The following is a 19,239-nucleotide window of genomic DNA, read 5'->3' as shown; positions in this document are numbered from 1 at the left end:
TGCAATCTGTTTTATCTCAGGCGTTAACGTGTAGCTAGCTGCCAGCTGCCTAATTGTCAGGAAGCTACAGCAGGGACGCTGAAATGCGTTGCGACAACAGCAGCTCCAAAGCGCAGGTGGGGAAGGTGGGGAAGCCCTGGTTGTGGGTGCTCCCTGAGCACCCGACCACGAGCAGCAGCCTGCTGCCAGGGATGCAGCACAGCCCATCACAGCCCTCCTTCCCTGCCCTCGATCCTCACCGTTCCCATAAAAAGTGATTTTGTGGACTGACTCCAGGTGTTCAAACACAGGGATAACCCTGCTCCCACTATCACATTGCTTTTAATTGGGGAAACGTAGGAATGATTTGCAGATACAGAGCCTACCCAGCCCTCCACTGTCTCCAAGCAGCACTGCAATGGGGAAAAGGAAGAATCACAGTGAAATCCCAGGAACAGCCATATTACATCAGAAATCCACATAAATGAACTATCTTTGACTGGAGCCAATGGGATGCTTAGGGGACCAAAAAACTGAAGAGGGTGCACATGTGGTGCTCCTTTCACAGCACCCCTCTCTAGCTTTTGCAGTAAGCTCCAGTGTGCATACGTTATCATACCTTCCCCTTGCCCTTCACTTCTCTCCTGAACCAGGACCCCCCGATGCCATATTCATTACTGTATCTTGCCTGTCTGCATCACCAATGGCAGAACATGAAATATGCAGAGTTTTGGGATGATTTTTTTTTTCCCTGCAGAGGCACAGAGTGGGCCCTTTCACACAGCTCCCTGCCACTGAGAGTCGGTGGTAAGATAATAGAAAAGCTGGAAGTTGCTAAAATACACAGAGCAACACTTCCCATCCTAAGAAACCTTTGGTTAATCCGTGGTGGCTGTTGCGGTTAAAAGGTCGTTGTCCTCCAGATCTGCCTTCTAGATTAGGAGAAAAAGTAATTCAGAGTCGGTCTGTGCCAGAGAAAAAGGTGTAGCTACAGATATGCTTGCTTCCCAACACAGAAGCATTCCACATCTGAGACACCAATATTTGGATCTGGGCCTGTGAAATGGAGCCAATTTTGTTAAATTTAAGCATGTGGAAGTATTCCACTAACTTAGCAAAGCATGCCTACTGCAAGCTATCCTTAGGCCAAGAACTGTCCTAGGACATCTCAAGCTCCACCAACTTCTGCATACCTGATAGAGTAATGCCTCTCTCCTTTGCAGGGCCCAGGATAAAGATAATGAACTTTGGGGAATTCTTATACACCTCAGAACGTTAAACATACACTTCTCTGTGGCAGGCTCCAAAGTGGGCTACAATGTGTAGACATAAAGTGATCTGAATGAGCATCTTCCAAGCAGCACCAGCAGCCAGGGAAGAAAGCTGAGGAAGAAGACAGCTGCTGCCCCCAGTTTAAATAGTGAATTTGTATCTTTCTTCACACCCCCCCTTTACTCTTCTCTCCAGCTTCTCTAAATTTACTCCTTCCCGTTCAGTCAAGGACATTTAGGACCCCCAGTCCATTTTCTCCATTCAGCCAGCCTCCTACCAACACATATCGAGATCTGCTTTAACTTTCACAAAATTACATCTTAATTATAAGCCTGGTGACTAAGTCTGGAGTGAGAAGCAGATGGTTGGTGGCAGCTCAGGCGGTGCATCACGGTCACCTCTCTGCTCCGACTCAAGCATCCCAGGAGGCCTGGGCGCTTTCAAAGGCACAGAGTATTCACAACTGCCAAAGAGTCTGCAGCGAACGCGCGAATGTCCAGACACTGTAAAACCAGCTACTGGTAAAAAAAGGGGAGGGGGCCACAACAAATACCTGGGGGTAATCTAGCAAATATATACAAGTGAGTTATGAAAAACAAGACTACACAAGGTTTCCTGCACTCTGCATAACTCATTTGATGGGAATTCCAACTTTAAGGTATTTTCAGTAGTCCACCATCAGCCAAGTTTCTCCTCTTGTCTGTCCACAAGGGCTTTTTGTGCACAGCTTTCTCCTTGGTCTGGATGGGGTTGATCAAAGCCAGCCACAGTGGTTCTGCAAGACTGTCAGGGTAACAGGCATGGACACAACAGCTTAAAACACGACCACAAGGAAATGCGCTGAAACACAGGAGTAGGAGAGCTACACAGGAAGGTAAAAACTCGCATCCTGTCCCCAACATTTCTCAGTCAACTGCTGACTCAGGAGAGATGTCTCAGTACTACACAAATTACAAGAGCTGGTAAAAGAACAAGGAAAATAAAGTAACAGGGATTACTGTGACCCCAATACTTCTCTCTTCCTCCGCCCCCAATTTTCTTTACTCATCTGTACGTGTTATGAATCAAATTGTCAGGTTTTGATCTTGCAGCTACTACAAAAGCTCTTCCTGTGCTTGAATAAATTTTGTCAGCCTTTTCAGTTCTACTTGTGCCCCTTCACACACATACTGTTTTCTGCATTGCACACATTAGAAAATAAGAGGTTTCAGGGGGTTATCCCTTAGTCCTCTGTGTTTCCAGTACAAACCAAGAAGGTTTAATATTTGTTGAAAGAAATTTTGCAAGGTATTCAAAGCTTTCCAAAACTTAATGTTACTTACTGTCCGCTCCTGCTAAAGGCAGCATCAAGCAGCAAAGGATGGCTGCTGGCACAGTGAGTACTGGGACGCTGAAGTTAGGCACCATATTCCAAAGCAGAGCAAGTCCTCTTCAGTCTGAGACAAGCAGTCAGTACATCCAGTGTTACAGACACAGACTTACTCCTGCAAACCAAGAGAAGAAAAGGAAAATGATCAAATATGACACACCGATTAACTGCTGATAAATCAAACTACATTGTAAAGACATAAATACAGATACTTTTGAAGTGAAATTTAACGATCTTTCCTGCTTGAGCAGCACAGCTCCGCATTGATGCCCTCAAATCCAATAAGCTGTTTGCAAGGGTCATGAGACATAAACACACACCCATGTCCAAGTTTATCTTCATGTCCAGTCTCTATTAGGGGCTATTAATACACCTTTTAGCTGTTATTCACAACAAATAGTTCTGAAGTTGCATGTTACAATACAAGAAATAGTCTTAAGCTTATCTCACTCTTCCTCACCCATCTGCCCATGAGACATATGCTTGATTGCATACGTAGGGTGGTTTGTGGTCAACCACATGTTAAGCATAGCTTGGCCCATCCAGCTGGGCTGGTGTACACCAGACAAGTCTTAATGGGTCCAAGCAGGAGAAACAGAAGCTGAACTGAATCAGCTGTCAGTTCACAGAGTCCCAGTAGAAGGTTATTAAGAGAAGTGTCTATAAAGAGAAGCTTTACCCAAAGCAACTACCTAAGCTTCAACTTCCCAAAAATGGAGAAGAGGACTTTCTAAAAGGATTGAGGATTGGATATTCCTTCTCCAAAACAAAGCGAATTATCTTGGAAATTGGCTTAATTTGGGCATCTGCTTGGATATAGAAATACAGAAAATTCCTTGAAACTCAACCACAAAAGGCAGGTATTTAAAAAGAATGCAGTTTCTGTATATCTGCCTTCTTTACCTTTTCCTGAGAATAATACTCATTTTACTTTCACCTGAATGTCCAAGGTGTGCCTGCTAAGACAGACGTTAAAGGAGCTGGCAAGCCCCATTCCCTCAAAGTGACAATGCTCAGCAGGAACAGGGGCTCGCTCTTTCAGTGCTGAGCATCTCAATGCAAGCTCAAGAGTCATTCAAAAATTGATGAGATTCTCCTTCACTAAGCTGCACTGAAAGTTGGCAACACAGTATTAATAGTGAAAAAAACCTCATGCTGGCAGATGCCAACCTGAGTGGACCCCATGAGTATCCTTGAAGCAAAGTATCTGCAAGTGCACAGGCTGTTCGTGGCACGACCCACCGCTCTATTCATGTTGGCAGACATTTTAAAAACTTGTTCAAGACAGCTCTAACAAAGGTCTTTTTGCATTTTGCTGGGTTTTTGGAAGAGGAAGTGTCTATCTTAGTTTTTTTTTTTTTTTTAGAAAACCACTGAGCTTTTGATAGAAGTAAGCATCACATGTTACAAACATGTTTACTTCTGACAAAAACATCGTGCTCAAAGAACACCAGCAATGATAGTGCTGAGGGAAATCCACAAGAAATCTCAAGAGAATCTACCTAGGTAAATATTTACATCGCATCATACTAACAAACAGCAGATCATGATTCTTCTCCATTCTGTTACTGTATTTGCGCAGTAAATCTTTTCACACGTTATAATATCACACAACACAGAGAAATCTTTATTTATGCAATGTCTTCTACAGCCAAGACATCTGAAAGTACTTTACAAAATAACCTAGTTCTAACCTAGATGCAGAGAGAATACTGATCATCTCATCCTGCTTTTATTATCTCAATGAGAAAGCATAAATCCAAGTAAGCTCAGCAGCAAGATTTTGAATACTGCAAAAGAGGCTCTTCGTACCAGCCGCACACTCAGTTCTCTTTGTTGCTCTCCAACCTCCATATCCTCATTCATCTCTCGCCAAAGAATTACTAAAAGCACCATTAACATGTCTTACACCGCGGAGACAGATACAGATTAGTTGTATCTTTATAGCTGCATAAGCTCTATTCCAACGGGAAACTCCGTTCAGTCCCAAAGCAGTTTGCCCGGTGTTAGCCAGCTCTCCAGCTATGGCCCACACGGGAACGGGAAGTGGTGCCTGGATTAAGAGTGAAGATTATGTCTCTCAATTCTGCATGTACAGTGCTAATTTGTGCAGCCCGGAGAAGCAAACCCATGAAGCACACTTCAAGCAGCATTACATCTGGCTCAACAGCAGCCAGAATCTTAAGAGGCAACCCTTCTTGGGGGGGAAAAAAAACCACCAAGGGTTGAAATTACTGTATCAAAACTAATGATGCGTGTCAAACTCTCTCAGATTAGGACAGAGAACAAGTTTTACAGGTGGTGCTGAAAACATCTTAGGTATGTATCAGACCAGATTGGGGATAAACAGCTTTCAGAGAGCTTTTCCTCTTTCATTCACTTCCATTAACAACAAAAGTGCTGGATCTAATGGTGTATCTTGAGTGCAGATTGCTCAGAAGTCATGTGAATGGCACCTCCACAGCCCTCATTCAGGAATAACTCTCAGAAACACAAAAACCTCAGCTAAAGAATAGGTCTGTCTCTCAATTTCTCTCTTCTTTCAGCAAATGTGATCAAGCTTCTCTCCAGTTTCAAGCTTGACAGATTTATAACTTTCCTCTCAAGCCCATGAGATACAGACAACATGCATCATGCAAAACTGATGAATTGTCTGTTACCCTGCCAGATGCTTTATAGACTTGATCTTTTTGCAACTGTTTAGTGCTCTATAATAATTTACCATCTGGTAGAAAAGCCAGATTTTCTTACGCAAGATTGCTGTCTGTCCCTCCAAAGTTAATGAAGCACTTTCAGCTCTTAACAGGATCAAACTTTGCCGCTTCCTCTTTCCATGGTTGCTCTTCCTATGGAAAAGTTGTCTGCATTCAATATTTAAAGCCTTTTAAATTGGAATGTTTTAAAATTTTATAAATTTCAGTAGCTGTCATTCTCTTTTGAAACTGAATATATGAAAAAGCCTCTCCCAGTGGTTCAGCTCTCCCGTTTTTAGAAGCGAGGTGCTCTCCCGCAACAAGACAACCCCAATATTCAAAGCAAGGTGACAGGGTCTTAGCTGAAGATCAATTTACCCTTAGAAGGCCAGTGTTACTCTGACAGTTTTGAACAGCTGTCTTGAACCAATGCTAAAGGTTTCCTTTCCTGGGGCAGAAAGGCTGCCTAAGACAGAAAGTAGCTATAAACCAAATAGTGTTGGTAGATTTTGGTAACAACCTAAACAGATACAGAGTCAGTATTGCTTTGGTAAAATCAAGTCCAACAGCAAACAACCAACGAATGCTCTTAACAGTCTCAGTGTTTCTTTTGCCCCAACAACCTCACGCCTCTTCAGGCTGCTCTCTCTTGCATCTCTAATTATCTCCTCTGCACCAGATGACCTCAAGTCCCTTCATCTGAAGGCCTCCTTTAATCTCACTGCTTGGGCTAGCATCTCACAACTAATACTGCATTTGGGAGCCCAGACACTGTAGAAGAAGGTTTTTCAAAAATACACGTACATTCTCATTGCTCCTTCTGCATCTGGTCCTGGCAATACTATAAACTCTAGACCACGTAACCCAAAAGGAGGCTGAGGCTAAGCACTCCAGATGGCTTTGGAAAAACAGCTTTGAGTTTAGCAAGCTAGACTTCTGCCTCTGGTCCAAACAAAATGTTAGAACTACCGAGTGCTAGTTTGGCAGAAAACTAGAAAGCAGGAAAGCACAACAAAAAAAACCAGCGAACTTCATTTAAATATAGCTGATTTTGCCATGGGGCAGGTGGATGGAAAAGAGGCAGCCTTGAGAACATTTTGGAAACCTACATGGTTTGATTCTTTCAGACAAGCAGAAAAAGCCAGACTCATTTAAAACAAAGCCAAGAATACCAACAGCTCATATGGTACTAGGAAATTCTGGCAATGAGTACGCCCCACAGGAGACAGCAAAGAGATTAGAAAAAGCAGTCAACTTTAAAAAGTCAAGATGAATTTCAAACCAGCACTGAGTAGCTCATGTCCTCTATGAACTCTTCTGGAAGCTAAGCTGAACGAAGCAAGTGTCACATGGGTCACTAGCTGTGAACAGCACGGTGAAGAAAAGCATCCCCAAAGTAAGCCTGCCTCTTCCAAACCAGGGACAAAAATACTGCACTAAAACTGCTTTTTAAGTTTAAGCTACTTTGCAACTCAAAGTATCTAACAAGTCAACCCAAAAATATTCCCTCCAGGAACCCTTGTAAGTCCACAGAACTGCCAGGTTCAGTTGTGTGTGTGACTACTGACGCTGCATTTGCTGTGAAACACGGTCAAGAGACTCTGTAGCAACTTACAGGGCAGGGAGCTAAGCCCAATGCATCAGCAATGTCCTTATCTGACCTGAAAACATAATAGTATCTTTTAATCAAGGAATCTGAAACAATTGTGTTTGCTTTTTAAGGTGGAAACTTCTTAAATGTTCTCAACATGAGCCCAAGGATGCAGGTCAGAAGATACCAACTGGACGCCACCCAGATGATAGTGAAGAAGGGACTAAAACTGCATCAGCTTCTCCCAACTCTACCACGTGTGCAACACATAACGAAACCCAATTTTCCTTCTGGACACCTACCCACAACTTTGTATTTTACACAAATACCCTGGAGAAGAACCAGTGCTCCAGAGGGATCTGATCACCACAATACTTTGAGGTGTCACACAAATTATGGTAATCAAGAACTGACGAAGCAAGGAGGGGACACATGCCACACAGAGCAATGTGGCAGCTATTTCTTCTATTAAAAATGAGAACAATAATTGGCTACAGCTCAACTGCTTCGTTCTGTACCTAACACCTCATCTGTGCTCTGAAGGAGGAAGAGGAAAACCATGAGGCACCCTATAATTCAAGATCATCATATTGCACACATTAAAAGTTGTAGAAGCACAGTTATACACAAGTTAATGACTTTTGAATGTTTCACTTCACTCCATTAGTATTCCTTTAGCGTAGATTTCTCTGTGCTTTTCTGTGAAAAATATAATATAAAGAGACTTGGGGAGTAGCGCAATATGGCCAAAAAAGACAAAATGAGTCTCATTTCACTCCAAACTCCCACATGTAGGGAACATATTAGATAGATTCAGTCGGGAGATATATGAAGATAGCAACACTAGCACAGATTTAGGGAGGATCTTCATATGTAACTTGCAATATAGTAAAAGGGCCAAAAGCTAAAGCGACTGCTACACGAGCAAAGGTATCACCTCCAGGACTCACATATGAGCAGGCCTAGAGCATCAGTTTGAAGACTCCCAGACCATCTGGAGAGAATGGATGAGCAAAGCAATTCAAGAACTGGGAAGGATAAAAATCTCCGTCGTTGCAAGTGCTAGACAAGACTCGCTAAGCAAGATGGGGATTTGATAACCATCTGGAAGTGCATGAAGGATACAAACACCAAGAAAGGAGTGGAGGAGTATAATTAGCCACAAGCATATAACTGTGAGTAATGGAATGAGACAGAGCAAAAGAAAGTGTATGTGGAATATTCTCAGTAAACTCTCCAAAAAAAGAAAAAAGAAAACAAAAGAGAGAACAGACCCCAGTAGGAAAATGTTTCATCATCTGTTTGATGATGAAATTAAAAATGGGGTGGAAAAAAAACAAAAAGCAAGCCCCCAAAATATCCCATAATATAGGGGGGGGGGGGGAAACAAACAAACAAACAAAACAAACAAAAAACCCACAACGAACAGAGGTAGATTGGTATGGGGAAATACATACAACAGCAAGAATGATTGTGAAGTACTTCAAAAAGATTCTCCTTATTTTGGCAAAGCATTAAAAAAACAAGTGTGAAGACTTTAGCAACAAGCTGGCCCAGCTACAGATCTTTGTGATCCTGAACACCCAATCACTACCCAAGGAGAGGAGCGGAGGGAAAGAGAAGCTTTCAAGCAGGATGCAAGCACAGATTGGATACTCCTGTCAGCCTTATTGGCTACATTTGCTCCTGAAGACACTAATTTCTGAAGGTGTCATTGCCTGCAGACAATCCTAGATAAAAAGGAAGATTTTTTCCACTGGAACAAGGATTACAAAGGGCCCCGTTAAGTAACTACGGTGATAAGTCAAAACGTCCACTTAAAATATAGATCAGCCTCGAGCCTTGTTCACAGCCATCATTCACAGTGAGCACTAAATACAGATCACTGCAGATCACCCTACCCAAGTGTATAGGCTCTTAATGCCTGCTGTAAAGTCTCCTTAAAAGAAGTAAACTATTGCACGTCGCCCTTTCAACAGAGGTCTCTTACATTCACAGAACAGGCCCAGCAGTAGAAAATCCTACAAAAATTAAAAAGAAATTCAGCTATTCCTTAGCTATCAGCAAACTCTGCTACTGTGAAGGAACATGCTCATGTGTCACCCACGTTTACAAAGCAAGAATTCTTGTGCTTTTTCTACAAATTACTACACACGTGACAATATATTCTTAATAGAAATGACCATGGCATTACAGGGTTGTGGTTAGCACAATGGAAAACGGTGTAAAGATTAAAATCACAAGCTACCAAGTCCTTTCCCCTAAACCCCAACTCCTTGGCATCAAGTTCCACACATCCAGGATGCAGAACAGAAGGTTTGAAACTAAGGAGACGGAGAGCAGAGATACACGGTCCTTCTGGGCTTGCTGCTTACAACACACCGCAGCTGACTGTTCACTGTACAGCTGTGGTACTTGCATTTCTGCATCTGGCTCCTGCAATGCCAGACCTGCTGATACTGCAGCTCTCAGGCTGACAGAACAGGCAAAGCGGAGCAGGTATAAAATGCAGTGAGCACCAAAACTAATTTTAACCAAAATAGCAAGAATGCAAACGATCGTTCAGATGAGGGATAATCTGTCCTTCCTTCCCTTCAAGGATTTCTGCATGGTGTTTACTGGCTTGAGACCAAACTAAATCCTAAATCAGTCCTAATTCAAATGAAATCAGTTTCTTATTTTAAGAACTCCTTTGCTCTATCCACATGTCTACTCAGCTTCATCAGCGGCCTCAGTGTACAGATTTTTCAGAGACCTCCTGGATGTAAGCCCCTTCTCTGGCAGCCTCCTGGGCATTTCAAGCAACACTAGAACACTTTTCCTTCGCAGAATCCATGAAGTCAGACCCTATGAGAACATGATCTTTCAGGTATTTTTTTATTTTCTCAATAATTTTTCCTTCAACCAAAGTACAAGGTATATAAAGAACTTCCTTCTGAAAATCTGGCTCTTTTTAATGAAAAATCCCTTACTTTTGCTGGAAGTTCAGTTATGTTTTACATAACATAGAATACTATTGGGGTCTGCTCACTTAATGCTTTTCAGATTAATAGCTTATTCCAAAGCTGCTTTTGCCAAGACCTCAATTTCTGAAATTTTCTTATCTTTTATATTTAGAAAGACTGGGCACAATACTGCTACTAAGTCTTCCACAACACTTTTTAGCATTTAAAGTGATGCAAAGAAATAATTTCCCTTTTTTAGCAGTACTCTTCTCTTCCTTAATTGCCGTCTTTAACCTCCCATCAGCCAGTAAGAACAGTTTTCACACAAGACAACGGCACTGATTTGCGTAAATTATTTATCTTCTATGTATGTCATTAGTTCTTCAAAGCCCACCTTGGATCTTTCGATTTTCCTTTATACTTGTTATACTTTATACACTCTACTACTAATACCTGGGAGTTGGGTTTCCACATTTTCACCTCAAACAGCTTCTTAAATCTGCCATCTAGCTAGCATGAATTATTTCCAGCCTTGCTAATTTAATTGCTTTTCCCAGCTTGCTTTCTTATGTTCCACTATTAGTTTCAAACCACATCAAGGAACTGGTTCACTTCCCCCCCACCACCACTTTTTCTTTTCTACTCTGTCCCCCATTTTAATTTTAGGGGTGCTTTGAGTAACTTCTTCACTTTAACTTGTCATTTCTGAAGTTTAGCATACATCTGGATCATCCTCTTGGCCTCTCCGAGATCAATGACCATACTCATGCACTACCATGCATCATAGTTGTGGCCACTCGTGAAGACATACACGAGGATCCTACAAACAACTTTAACCTTGTTGACTCAGCAGCAGCTTGACAAATAGAATCATAGAATGGTTTGGGTTGGAAGGGACCTTAAAGATCATCTAGTTCCAACCCACCTGCCATGGGCAAGGACACCTTTCCACTAGACCAGGTTGCTCAGAGCCACATCGGCCTGGCCTTGAACACTGCCAGGGAGGGAGCACCCACACAAAGGCACAAGTGATTAAATAATGCTGAGCAACTACTTGTGTCCAGAGCTATTTTAAGTCACGCTCTAGAAAGCATGCACGCGCTGGCAACAACACCTCCACCCACTGTCTCACAGCTGCTGTCACACGCAGCATTCGAGTGAAAAGGACTTACTGCTTTGATCCTGCTAACAGAGATGATAATCCTCCTCCTCAGGTCCACCAAGTGCCCATGAAGCGGCAAGTTCACAAACGGATCTTGGCTGCCATCCTTTCTAGATGCGGTCATCACCAGTAGAGGAGCAGCACCACTGGACCTCAGACCAGATCCCAGCCCCAGGCGGTCCATGTCAGCCAGCTCAAAGACCGTGCAGGAGAAGACAGCAGCAAGCTGCCACGGGGCTGGTTTCTTCCTAACGCTCTCATTTAGCAGACATCTTATGCCTTACTAGAGGGTTTATATATCCAATTAAACTTTCTGTAATTCTCATCTTGTGAAACTATGAACGTTTTCAATGCTAGATTTTGGAAATATTCCCTCCTAAAGGGTTTTGAAGTTAATTATATCATAGTTGTTATTACTGTCTCAACCACAGATACTGCTTGAACCCCATTACTGTGTGTGTTACTGAGGGCTAAAATAATAGCAGCTGATAGCTGCTGCCTTGGTGTGCTCTGGAGGTAGCCTTTCCTACAAACTGCTTCTCTAACCTTTGCTCAAACATTATGTACGTTCAGTTTATATACAGGTAGTTAACATAGCCCGGTAGGGTAAATGGGCTTCTTGCATTCATTAAACGCAATTCTCTCAGTGCAGAAAACCCCCAGCATCCTGCAGTCCTCTGGCTCTGGAGGCATTCGGCTGTTACCATGGAAAACAGCACCCAGAAATTCCCTTCACAACTAATAAGCAGGAACTATGAAAGCGCAAGTTTCATGCAATTGCCTTCTGTATGAAAAATGAAAACTGTTTTGTAACCTGTAAAGAAACCAAGAGGTAATCAAGCTTATTATCAGAAGATGCTAAATTTATTATTATTTCTTTTTTTTTTTTTCCTTCTACCAAGGCCCCCTTGCTTTGCTTTGGCAAAAGACAACACCCTCTCAGGTAGCATATACTACATAATATCCAAGCCATATTAAAGGGATGTAAATAAAAATCAAGCCCTAGGTATAATATAATGCTTATTGAAGACGAAGAAACCAAAGGTCTGTAAGTTAAGAAATCCTGAATAATGGTGGCAAAGTCAGTCTTAACTCTGACTCAGTCCAAAAATACAAGTTCTCTCCTTCAGTAGCACCTCAGGCTAAAAACTAAATTCTGATTTCTTGCATCACGTTCTGTACAGTAAGACACACAAAACATCTACACATCAGATTTTGTCTCGCTCAGATCTGAGGCTGTATGTTCAAAACAACTTGATGGAAGAAAATCAATTAATATATTTTACAAGTCATCTTTGTTTGGCAGATCAAAGCAGTAGGTTTCCTAGTTACTTTCTGGCTAGAGGGACCAGTCATCTTCCATCTTTCACGCCACAAAGCAAATCCCAAGACTCCACAAAGTCAAACAGGTCAAAACCTGCTTCCACGCTCACATTTTCATGCACACTTTCTGCAAGTAAACGCACATATATGGACCACACACAAGCGCTGAAAACTTAAAGGAGGCAGCAGATAGGAAGGCTGCACGTGGCTCCGGATCCATGCTGCCTGCCACCCTATCAAGGATGCACAACCTCATCTGCTTCCTATTAGAAAGATGAGAAAAGGTGGGAGGCGAAAAATATTCTGCACATTTTAATGAACCTGTAACGATTGCCTCTCCCAACCTCAGAAACAAATCCAAAACATACAGCAAAAGTAAACAAAATTACCTCTCAGGTAAGGTGGGCACATCATCAGCCCTGCACAATTCTCGCTCCTCCTTGCACCTTGTGTGATCCTGTACCTCCCACAGACCCCCATCCACCATAAAATCCATGCTAAATGTATGTGGGGTTTTGCTTTCGATATCCAGCAATTTTTTGGTTACTAGAAAAGGCACACTTTGCTAGCCAAGGGTACTGAGTGCAGGGCAGCTACGTAGCAACTTCCAATTGCTTTGGCATTTCTACACTTGAGAGGCAGATCAGTTCTTGCATTCAGCATGGCACATACAGATATGGGACACTCTTCACCCTTCATCATAATTCTCCATGACATCCTATGGCTCTAGAAGCTTCAAGTTACGCAATTCAACCTTAAGTATCCAAAGGAAAACAAACAAAAGCCACGACCATAACACCTCTGCTTCCACAAGACGGTAGCTTGCTTTTGATTTTTATAATTCAATCTTAAAAACTCCTTCTTCCCCAAACTTTGAGAGCATTTCCTCTGCATCTCGGTTTAGATCTTACAACTCCTACGCATTCTCTTTACCAGGTGAATGGTCCCCTGCTAATGGTAAAGATAAAGCTGAATCCTAATAAAAGATCAACCTAAAAATATTTATGTACCTCACACAAAACTGCCCTTTTGTAATGGAGACTTCTGCCAATAGCAGATGGAAAGACCTTTCAAAAATAAGACATCCCATATGCCGTCTGCAGCAACTTCGTTGCCTTACTATTGAAATTATCCACTCTTTCCTTCCAGGCCACCACCTTTACATGACCTTGAGTAAAACATAAAGAGGATAATACATAATGTGCAGCTTCTTGGGATACCATTCAGTAAAACCTAAGGAAAGAAAATTACTGCTAGCTGTTTTTTCAATCCATTTGTATATTAGTGTGCTGAAACACATACTTGGAGCCATCGAAATCAGATTCAATGTACATTTTACAGTACTTAGGAGGAAAGCTATTTTAATTTTGTTAGTTGCCAGAACATAAAATCCTGAAGGCAAAAAGCTTCCAGCAGAAAAACAGAACAGATCTTAAAGGGGAAAGACATTAAAAGAAAGCTTGATGAAAAACAAAGGAAAGCTTAAGCAGGACCTAGTTAAGTACAGCTCCAAGGAAAGGAACAGCCCCTGTTCCTCCACATGGCTGATGCTGGCGTGGGGCTAATGACACAAGATGCAGCACCTTGTTCATCAAACCCAAACCACACCAAATTATCAGCAGCGCAGAGCAACTCCTCAGCTGCCAATAAACAACGGCTCCAAGGCCCTTAGTGATGTTATGAGGAACATGCTCCAAGTTTTAAGCACTTACTTTCGAATATGCAATGCCATCAGATGTCCAAGCTTCTTCTTACCTGCAGACTAACACACCAAAGTAGTTTTGATGACGTTTCCTCTGAGAGCTCGTTCGCTCAGAGAGCACAGCTCACGTCCACCACTTCTAGACATGCGCCAGGCGTGAGCAGAGGGGCAGTTTTACTGAATCGGCTAGCGCACACAACACCGTGTTTGTGCCGGTTCTATGTTTTAGTCTGGCTATGGGAAGGCTGGAGAAAGCTATCCCCTCAAAATGTTTTGAAGCAACTTGAATCGCCAGACTAAGCTTGCACTAGTGCAGCGCTCTGCATCGTATTAACTAAGGTAGTCCTGATCTGGTAATACATGACCCAGAATATAATGCATTTTCTAAGGCCCAAGGCATCTGCTGCCATTTGCTGAGGAGCTTTTCTCAATGCAAGGCACCCTGCATTTCACAGAGGCAATAATCAAACCCCAAATGGTTTCAGCTGTACCTTGCTCTCAAAGACACCCTCTCTCTTTCCATACCCCAGGACAGTAAGCAGAGCCCTGACTTTCTTTCCTTCCTTCCCTACTGAACAGGCCCGATGCCAGAGCTCACGGCGCTGGCTGCTTGACCTTCAGCTGGTGCGTGGATTCTGCATCACTCAAACCTTCCCCAGCAACACGATGCAAAGGACACAGTTGTTTTTCCTGGTAGATTCTTTACGAGAGATCTTTGCTTTGGTTTTATCCTTGTGGGTTTTAATAATTACGCACATACACAGAGAGCTTGCAATCAGCGTACTTTGAATTAAATTTTAACCAATTTATGAAGTATTAAAAAACCACCAAATTTTTTATAACATTTTAATTGTTGTATTACAGAACTCATCTGGTAACACCTAATTATAATTCTAAATGAGCAGCAATTAACAAGCTATTTTATGGTGCCTAAGTCCAAAACAAACAAGGTCAGGACAGTCCTGCAAAAGGAGCTGCTAGCGTGCACCCTGCAGAAGGGAGGCCAGTCTGTCTTTGGGATGCACTCATTCCCCAGTTTCTGCATCAGAGCATTACATTTTAGAAACCTTAGGGAATATCAAGTACAGGACTTGCTGTACAGCTGGATCTTTGTCAGGTAACGGGCAGCTCTGCTCCTGTCATAGCATATGCATCACCAGTACAAGCTCATTTGAAATGACATGTGCCAGCACTATGTCACTGGTGGGGAAGGTAGGAGCAGTTCCAGCAAAAGCAAATGCCCCCACCCATCAGGTAGCAAAGACCCCAAAACAGGATGGGTTGAGGACAGAGCAATGGAGGAGTCTCTCTTCTTCAAGCAGAAGCCATAAAACTCCCTGCAGTAAAGGCAGCCCACCTACTGTTTGAAAAAATAAATAAGTTCATTGCAGCATGGGGAACACTTCAAATCTACCCAACACCTACTAGTGGGAGGAAGGCTGATACTACAGACAAAGTCACAGATTTCAGGTCAGAAATTCCAGGACGTTTCCCACTGATCTGGATGCTGTCCTGGAAATTTCTTGGAAGAATTTTGCTCTCTCACCCCTTGGCTAGTATGTGAAGTCCTTCTGCCTAGTAAGCATCCACTCAGTGTTTCAAAAGTAGCTATAGCAGAGAAGTACCCCACCAGCAGCATTTTAAGGGTCAACTGGCAAAGGTTCAAAGCCCAGAGGCTTTGCTTCAGAACGCATTACCCTTTGCTGACAGGTTGGGCTTAAATTTTATTTTTATATTTCATCCTTTTAAAAAAAAGTTCTTTGGAGTTCAAATGTGAGAGGAAAAAAATTCAGCCTAAATCATATGCAATGTACAAGGTATTTTTCTCTTCTCAGAGGGAAGAGAAGGTTTCTGAAAAGTGCTTTGGGACAGACTCATATCTGTCTTCTGGTTTTCCCTTTACCACTTTTTCCCCGTCTTCTAGTGACAATGAATCTCAAACCTCTCCCGGGAAGAACAGGGGCCATTCCTGACTGTAGGAGAGCAGGCAACAGCACGGGAACTTGCCTGCTGGTATCCTCTCTGTCTGCAGGAGCAACGTATTAGATATTTTGAACTAACATTAAAGACATGGAAACATTTGGAAAAGTATCAATGATAGGCTTTTTAAGCAAAAGAACAAAGTACCCAGGGCACTGTCAGGGCTAAATCAGCAATCCAACTCTGGGAGATGCTGGCAATAAAAAACATGTTTTATGCATGCAGGTGGTTTATGAGAAACAATTTGTTTACAGCCTTTTTAAAAAGAATACATGAAGGAATTTGAATAGCTATTCCTCATGAAGCACTGCTGTTCGTAATAAAGCTTATTCTGTCCTCCAAGCTTGCAGAGATAATTCCTGACAGATTAACTTTCTACGTCACACTGAGGGCACTGTCAGTAAAGGGCTGCTTAAGGCGCTGCAGATTCCCCACCGCTCTGTCGTGCTTCGGTCCCACTCGCAGAAGCACTAAAGCTTCGCACCAGATGGGTCACGCTGGTGTAAATCTCTTGCAAAAGTGTTCTGGGCTTGCTCTTCAGCTGAGACTTTACAGGCTTCAGAAAACTTTGCAGTCCAGTCAACTTGCCTTTGTCCAAACTGGAGTGTGCTGTGCCTGAAACCTGGCACCTCCTAAGGAAGTCAGCACTGTCTGACGGGATGTTTACAAATGCAAAATAAAATAAGTACGTATCCTTCTTGACGGTGTTTGTCAAGAACCAGTTAAGACTCATATTGCTAGCTGAAGCAAACTGATCATCTCTGGAAAATGGAAACCCTTCCTGAGCAAAGGCAATGGGAGAGCTCCGCGAGGGCTGAAATGGACAGTTGGGACTTCACAAGATACAAACATCCCTCTGCTCATTTCTTCTCTGGCAAACATGGAAAACCATGTCCCTTGATTACACAGCAAAGCTTCTGGATAGAGTACAGTTTCTTTTACTTATTAGTTCACCAATGACCACCAGAAGCTTGACCAATGCTTGTCCTGGCAGCCTTCCCCAGGAGGGCTGCACGCGGCAGTGCTGTGCTCCAAGTCCCGTTTTGGCATCGTGGTGAAGAGCTGCAAGATTGATCCCGACTATGACGTGGCTGGGAGGAGGGTAACCTTTCAAGAGCCTATCAATCACCGTTACCCAACCTGCAAGCGCCCATCCTGTGACCTCCTCGAGAGCCTTTGCTGCTGAGCAGCATCAGCACTGTGAGAGGAGCCAGCAGGATTTTCTTTCTTCACTGTGCAGGTAGGAAAGGAAAAGCTGATCAAACCACTGCCTGAAATGTGGAGGCACCAGGAAGGCCAACTGAAACTACTGCACAGCAGACTCATAGGCAGCAGCCATTGTTATGACCAAGACCAAGTAACTACTCACAGCCAGCTGTATGAACCAGGCAAAGTTGATTATTTCTTTTCAAACAGACCAACTGCCCTGGGAAAGCCCACCATCCCCAAACTCTTTTCCATCAACTGTCCAAGAGAGTTTCTTGCAAGTTACTGGAGGCTCAAAAGCCACAGACACTTGGCTCTTTATCTTTGAAAGGGTTCTACTTGAATTTATCGCACTACATGCAAGTCAAACTTTATTTAGCCGAACAAGTATCCTATAAGCCCCCCTTTCCTCACCAGAGAGTGGGAACAAGCAGAACAGCTAGTGCCTTCTTGCTTTACTGAATTCATTATATTAAACCAAAAGCAATGTCATCTTAACTTGAAAGGACTTTTGAAAGAGCTGGAAGCAATTCTGCTGCTGCAGCATTTTTGTGTTTTTTTGGATTAACTACAAGCCTCCTTAACCCCTCCAAGTTTGTAAACGCACATACCCATATCCTCCTAAGCTTTCAGAGCAGTCAGCAATCTCCGAAATGTTAGCAGGCTGAGAGTTAAGGCGTACACCACGTACAACTCCTGTAATTTGAGCTCCTCTACAAGTTAAAGAAGTCCAAGTTTTAGGTATTTTGTCCACAAGAAAGGACCTGCAGAATTTGGTAAATTATCTCAGACATTCCTCATGTCTCATGTGCAATTTCCCCGATTAACATCCCAGGCTCACAGGGGCAATGAAAAGGTCAAAATCCTACTACAGGAGACAGTGCTAAAATATTATGAAATGTTACCTTTAAAACATTTCCAATTAGTATTAATATAGAAAGATTTCTATCTCAAGGGATTTTGTAAATTCATGATTATCATCACAGACTTTTTAAGCTCTTTTTCAAACAGGATTTTTTTGGCTTTTTGTTTTGCCAATGAAGTGTATCAGAAGCTAGGGAAAAAACCTTAGTAGCAACTTTCTTGAAATGAAACAAAAGAAAAGCCTTGCCACCAATAACTGGTTCTGTTTGATGTAGTTTGTCATGTTTCTGGACAGCTGAAAGCCTTAGGCAAATGTGCAGGGAAAAACAGCGAACCATCTCATCCGTCTTTTGTTTATTAAACCCCGAGTTTATTCAAGTGGCTTTCAATCCTGAACTAAACAGTCTTCTGAACCATTCCACACTCAGCAATCGATACTAGGGGGGCAGAGAGAACCAAAAACGTCCTTTAACCTTATTAACTTCTGGAGAAAGCATCAGATAACGAACCCTTTCACCTCAACTCACGCAGCTGAAGAATGGTGAGAAATGACAGCGGCCAGAACCAGACCAGCTCCAGAATGGTGCTACCAGAAGATCTTCTCAGGTGCTTGACACAACCCCCGCTGAAAGCATCTCTATCACTCCTGCTCCAGAAGCCTTTAACTGCCCTGTAGAGGCCAGGCTCTCTTACCCTGCCTGTGGGGGACACCATTGACAAAACAATCAAAGGTTCCATTGAAGATTTCCACTTTTAAGCTTTCTCCTGACTCTGCCGTGTTTTGAGAGGAACAGGTGCATCTTGGGGATGGCCGTACACATGCTGTAGATGAAAGGATGCCAAGCAGTGCAAAGTTATCTCAGATAAACAGTATCTAGAGGAGACGGATGGAGTTGCAAGATCAAACTGCAAACACTCCCAGCTCAACATTACGTTGAAAAGGGCTGTCTATACTCTGCCCATTCACAAAAAAAAAAAAAGGAGAGAAAAGCTGGTTTTATATACAAAATTATATGAAGAGTGCCCTAGAGGCCACTGCATCATTTATTTTCATACTAAATTCAATAAAAGTACACACTTGTTATTTAGATTAAACAGCTGCAGCACCAAGGGGCCTTGCTGAAGCATTTAAGACCTTGTTGAAAGCATGCCC

The 19,239-nt window shown here is 42.7% G+C and overlaps 1 protein-coding gene across 1 annotated transcript in view; it reads right to left on the bottom strand.

Annotated features, from left to right (window-relative positions):
• PTPRF (protein tyrosine phosphatase receptor type F) overlaps positions 1-2,658 on the bottom strand; it is a 255,569-nt gene extending 252,911 nt beyond the window's left edge. Inside the window, exon 1 of the mRNA XM_068406730.1 lies at positions 2,574-2,658. Coding sequence (XP_068262831.1) covers positions 2,574-2,658 — 85 coding nt within the window. The remainder of the gene's footprint in view (positions 1-2,573) is intronic.
• Positions 2,659-19,239: the final 16,581 nt, after the last annotated feature.

This window comes from Nyctibius grandis, chromosome 8 (genome assembly GCF_013368605.1).
Source record: "Nyctibius grandis isolate bNycGra1 chromosome 8, bNycGra1.pri, whole genome shotgun sequence".
Lineage (NCBI taxonomy): Eukaryota > Metazoa > Chordata > Aves > Nyctibiiformes > Nyctibiidae > Nyctibius > Nyctibius grandis.
Note: the sequence above shows the minus strand (reverse complement) of the source record. Positions and strands in the feature narration are given on the sequence as shown.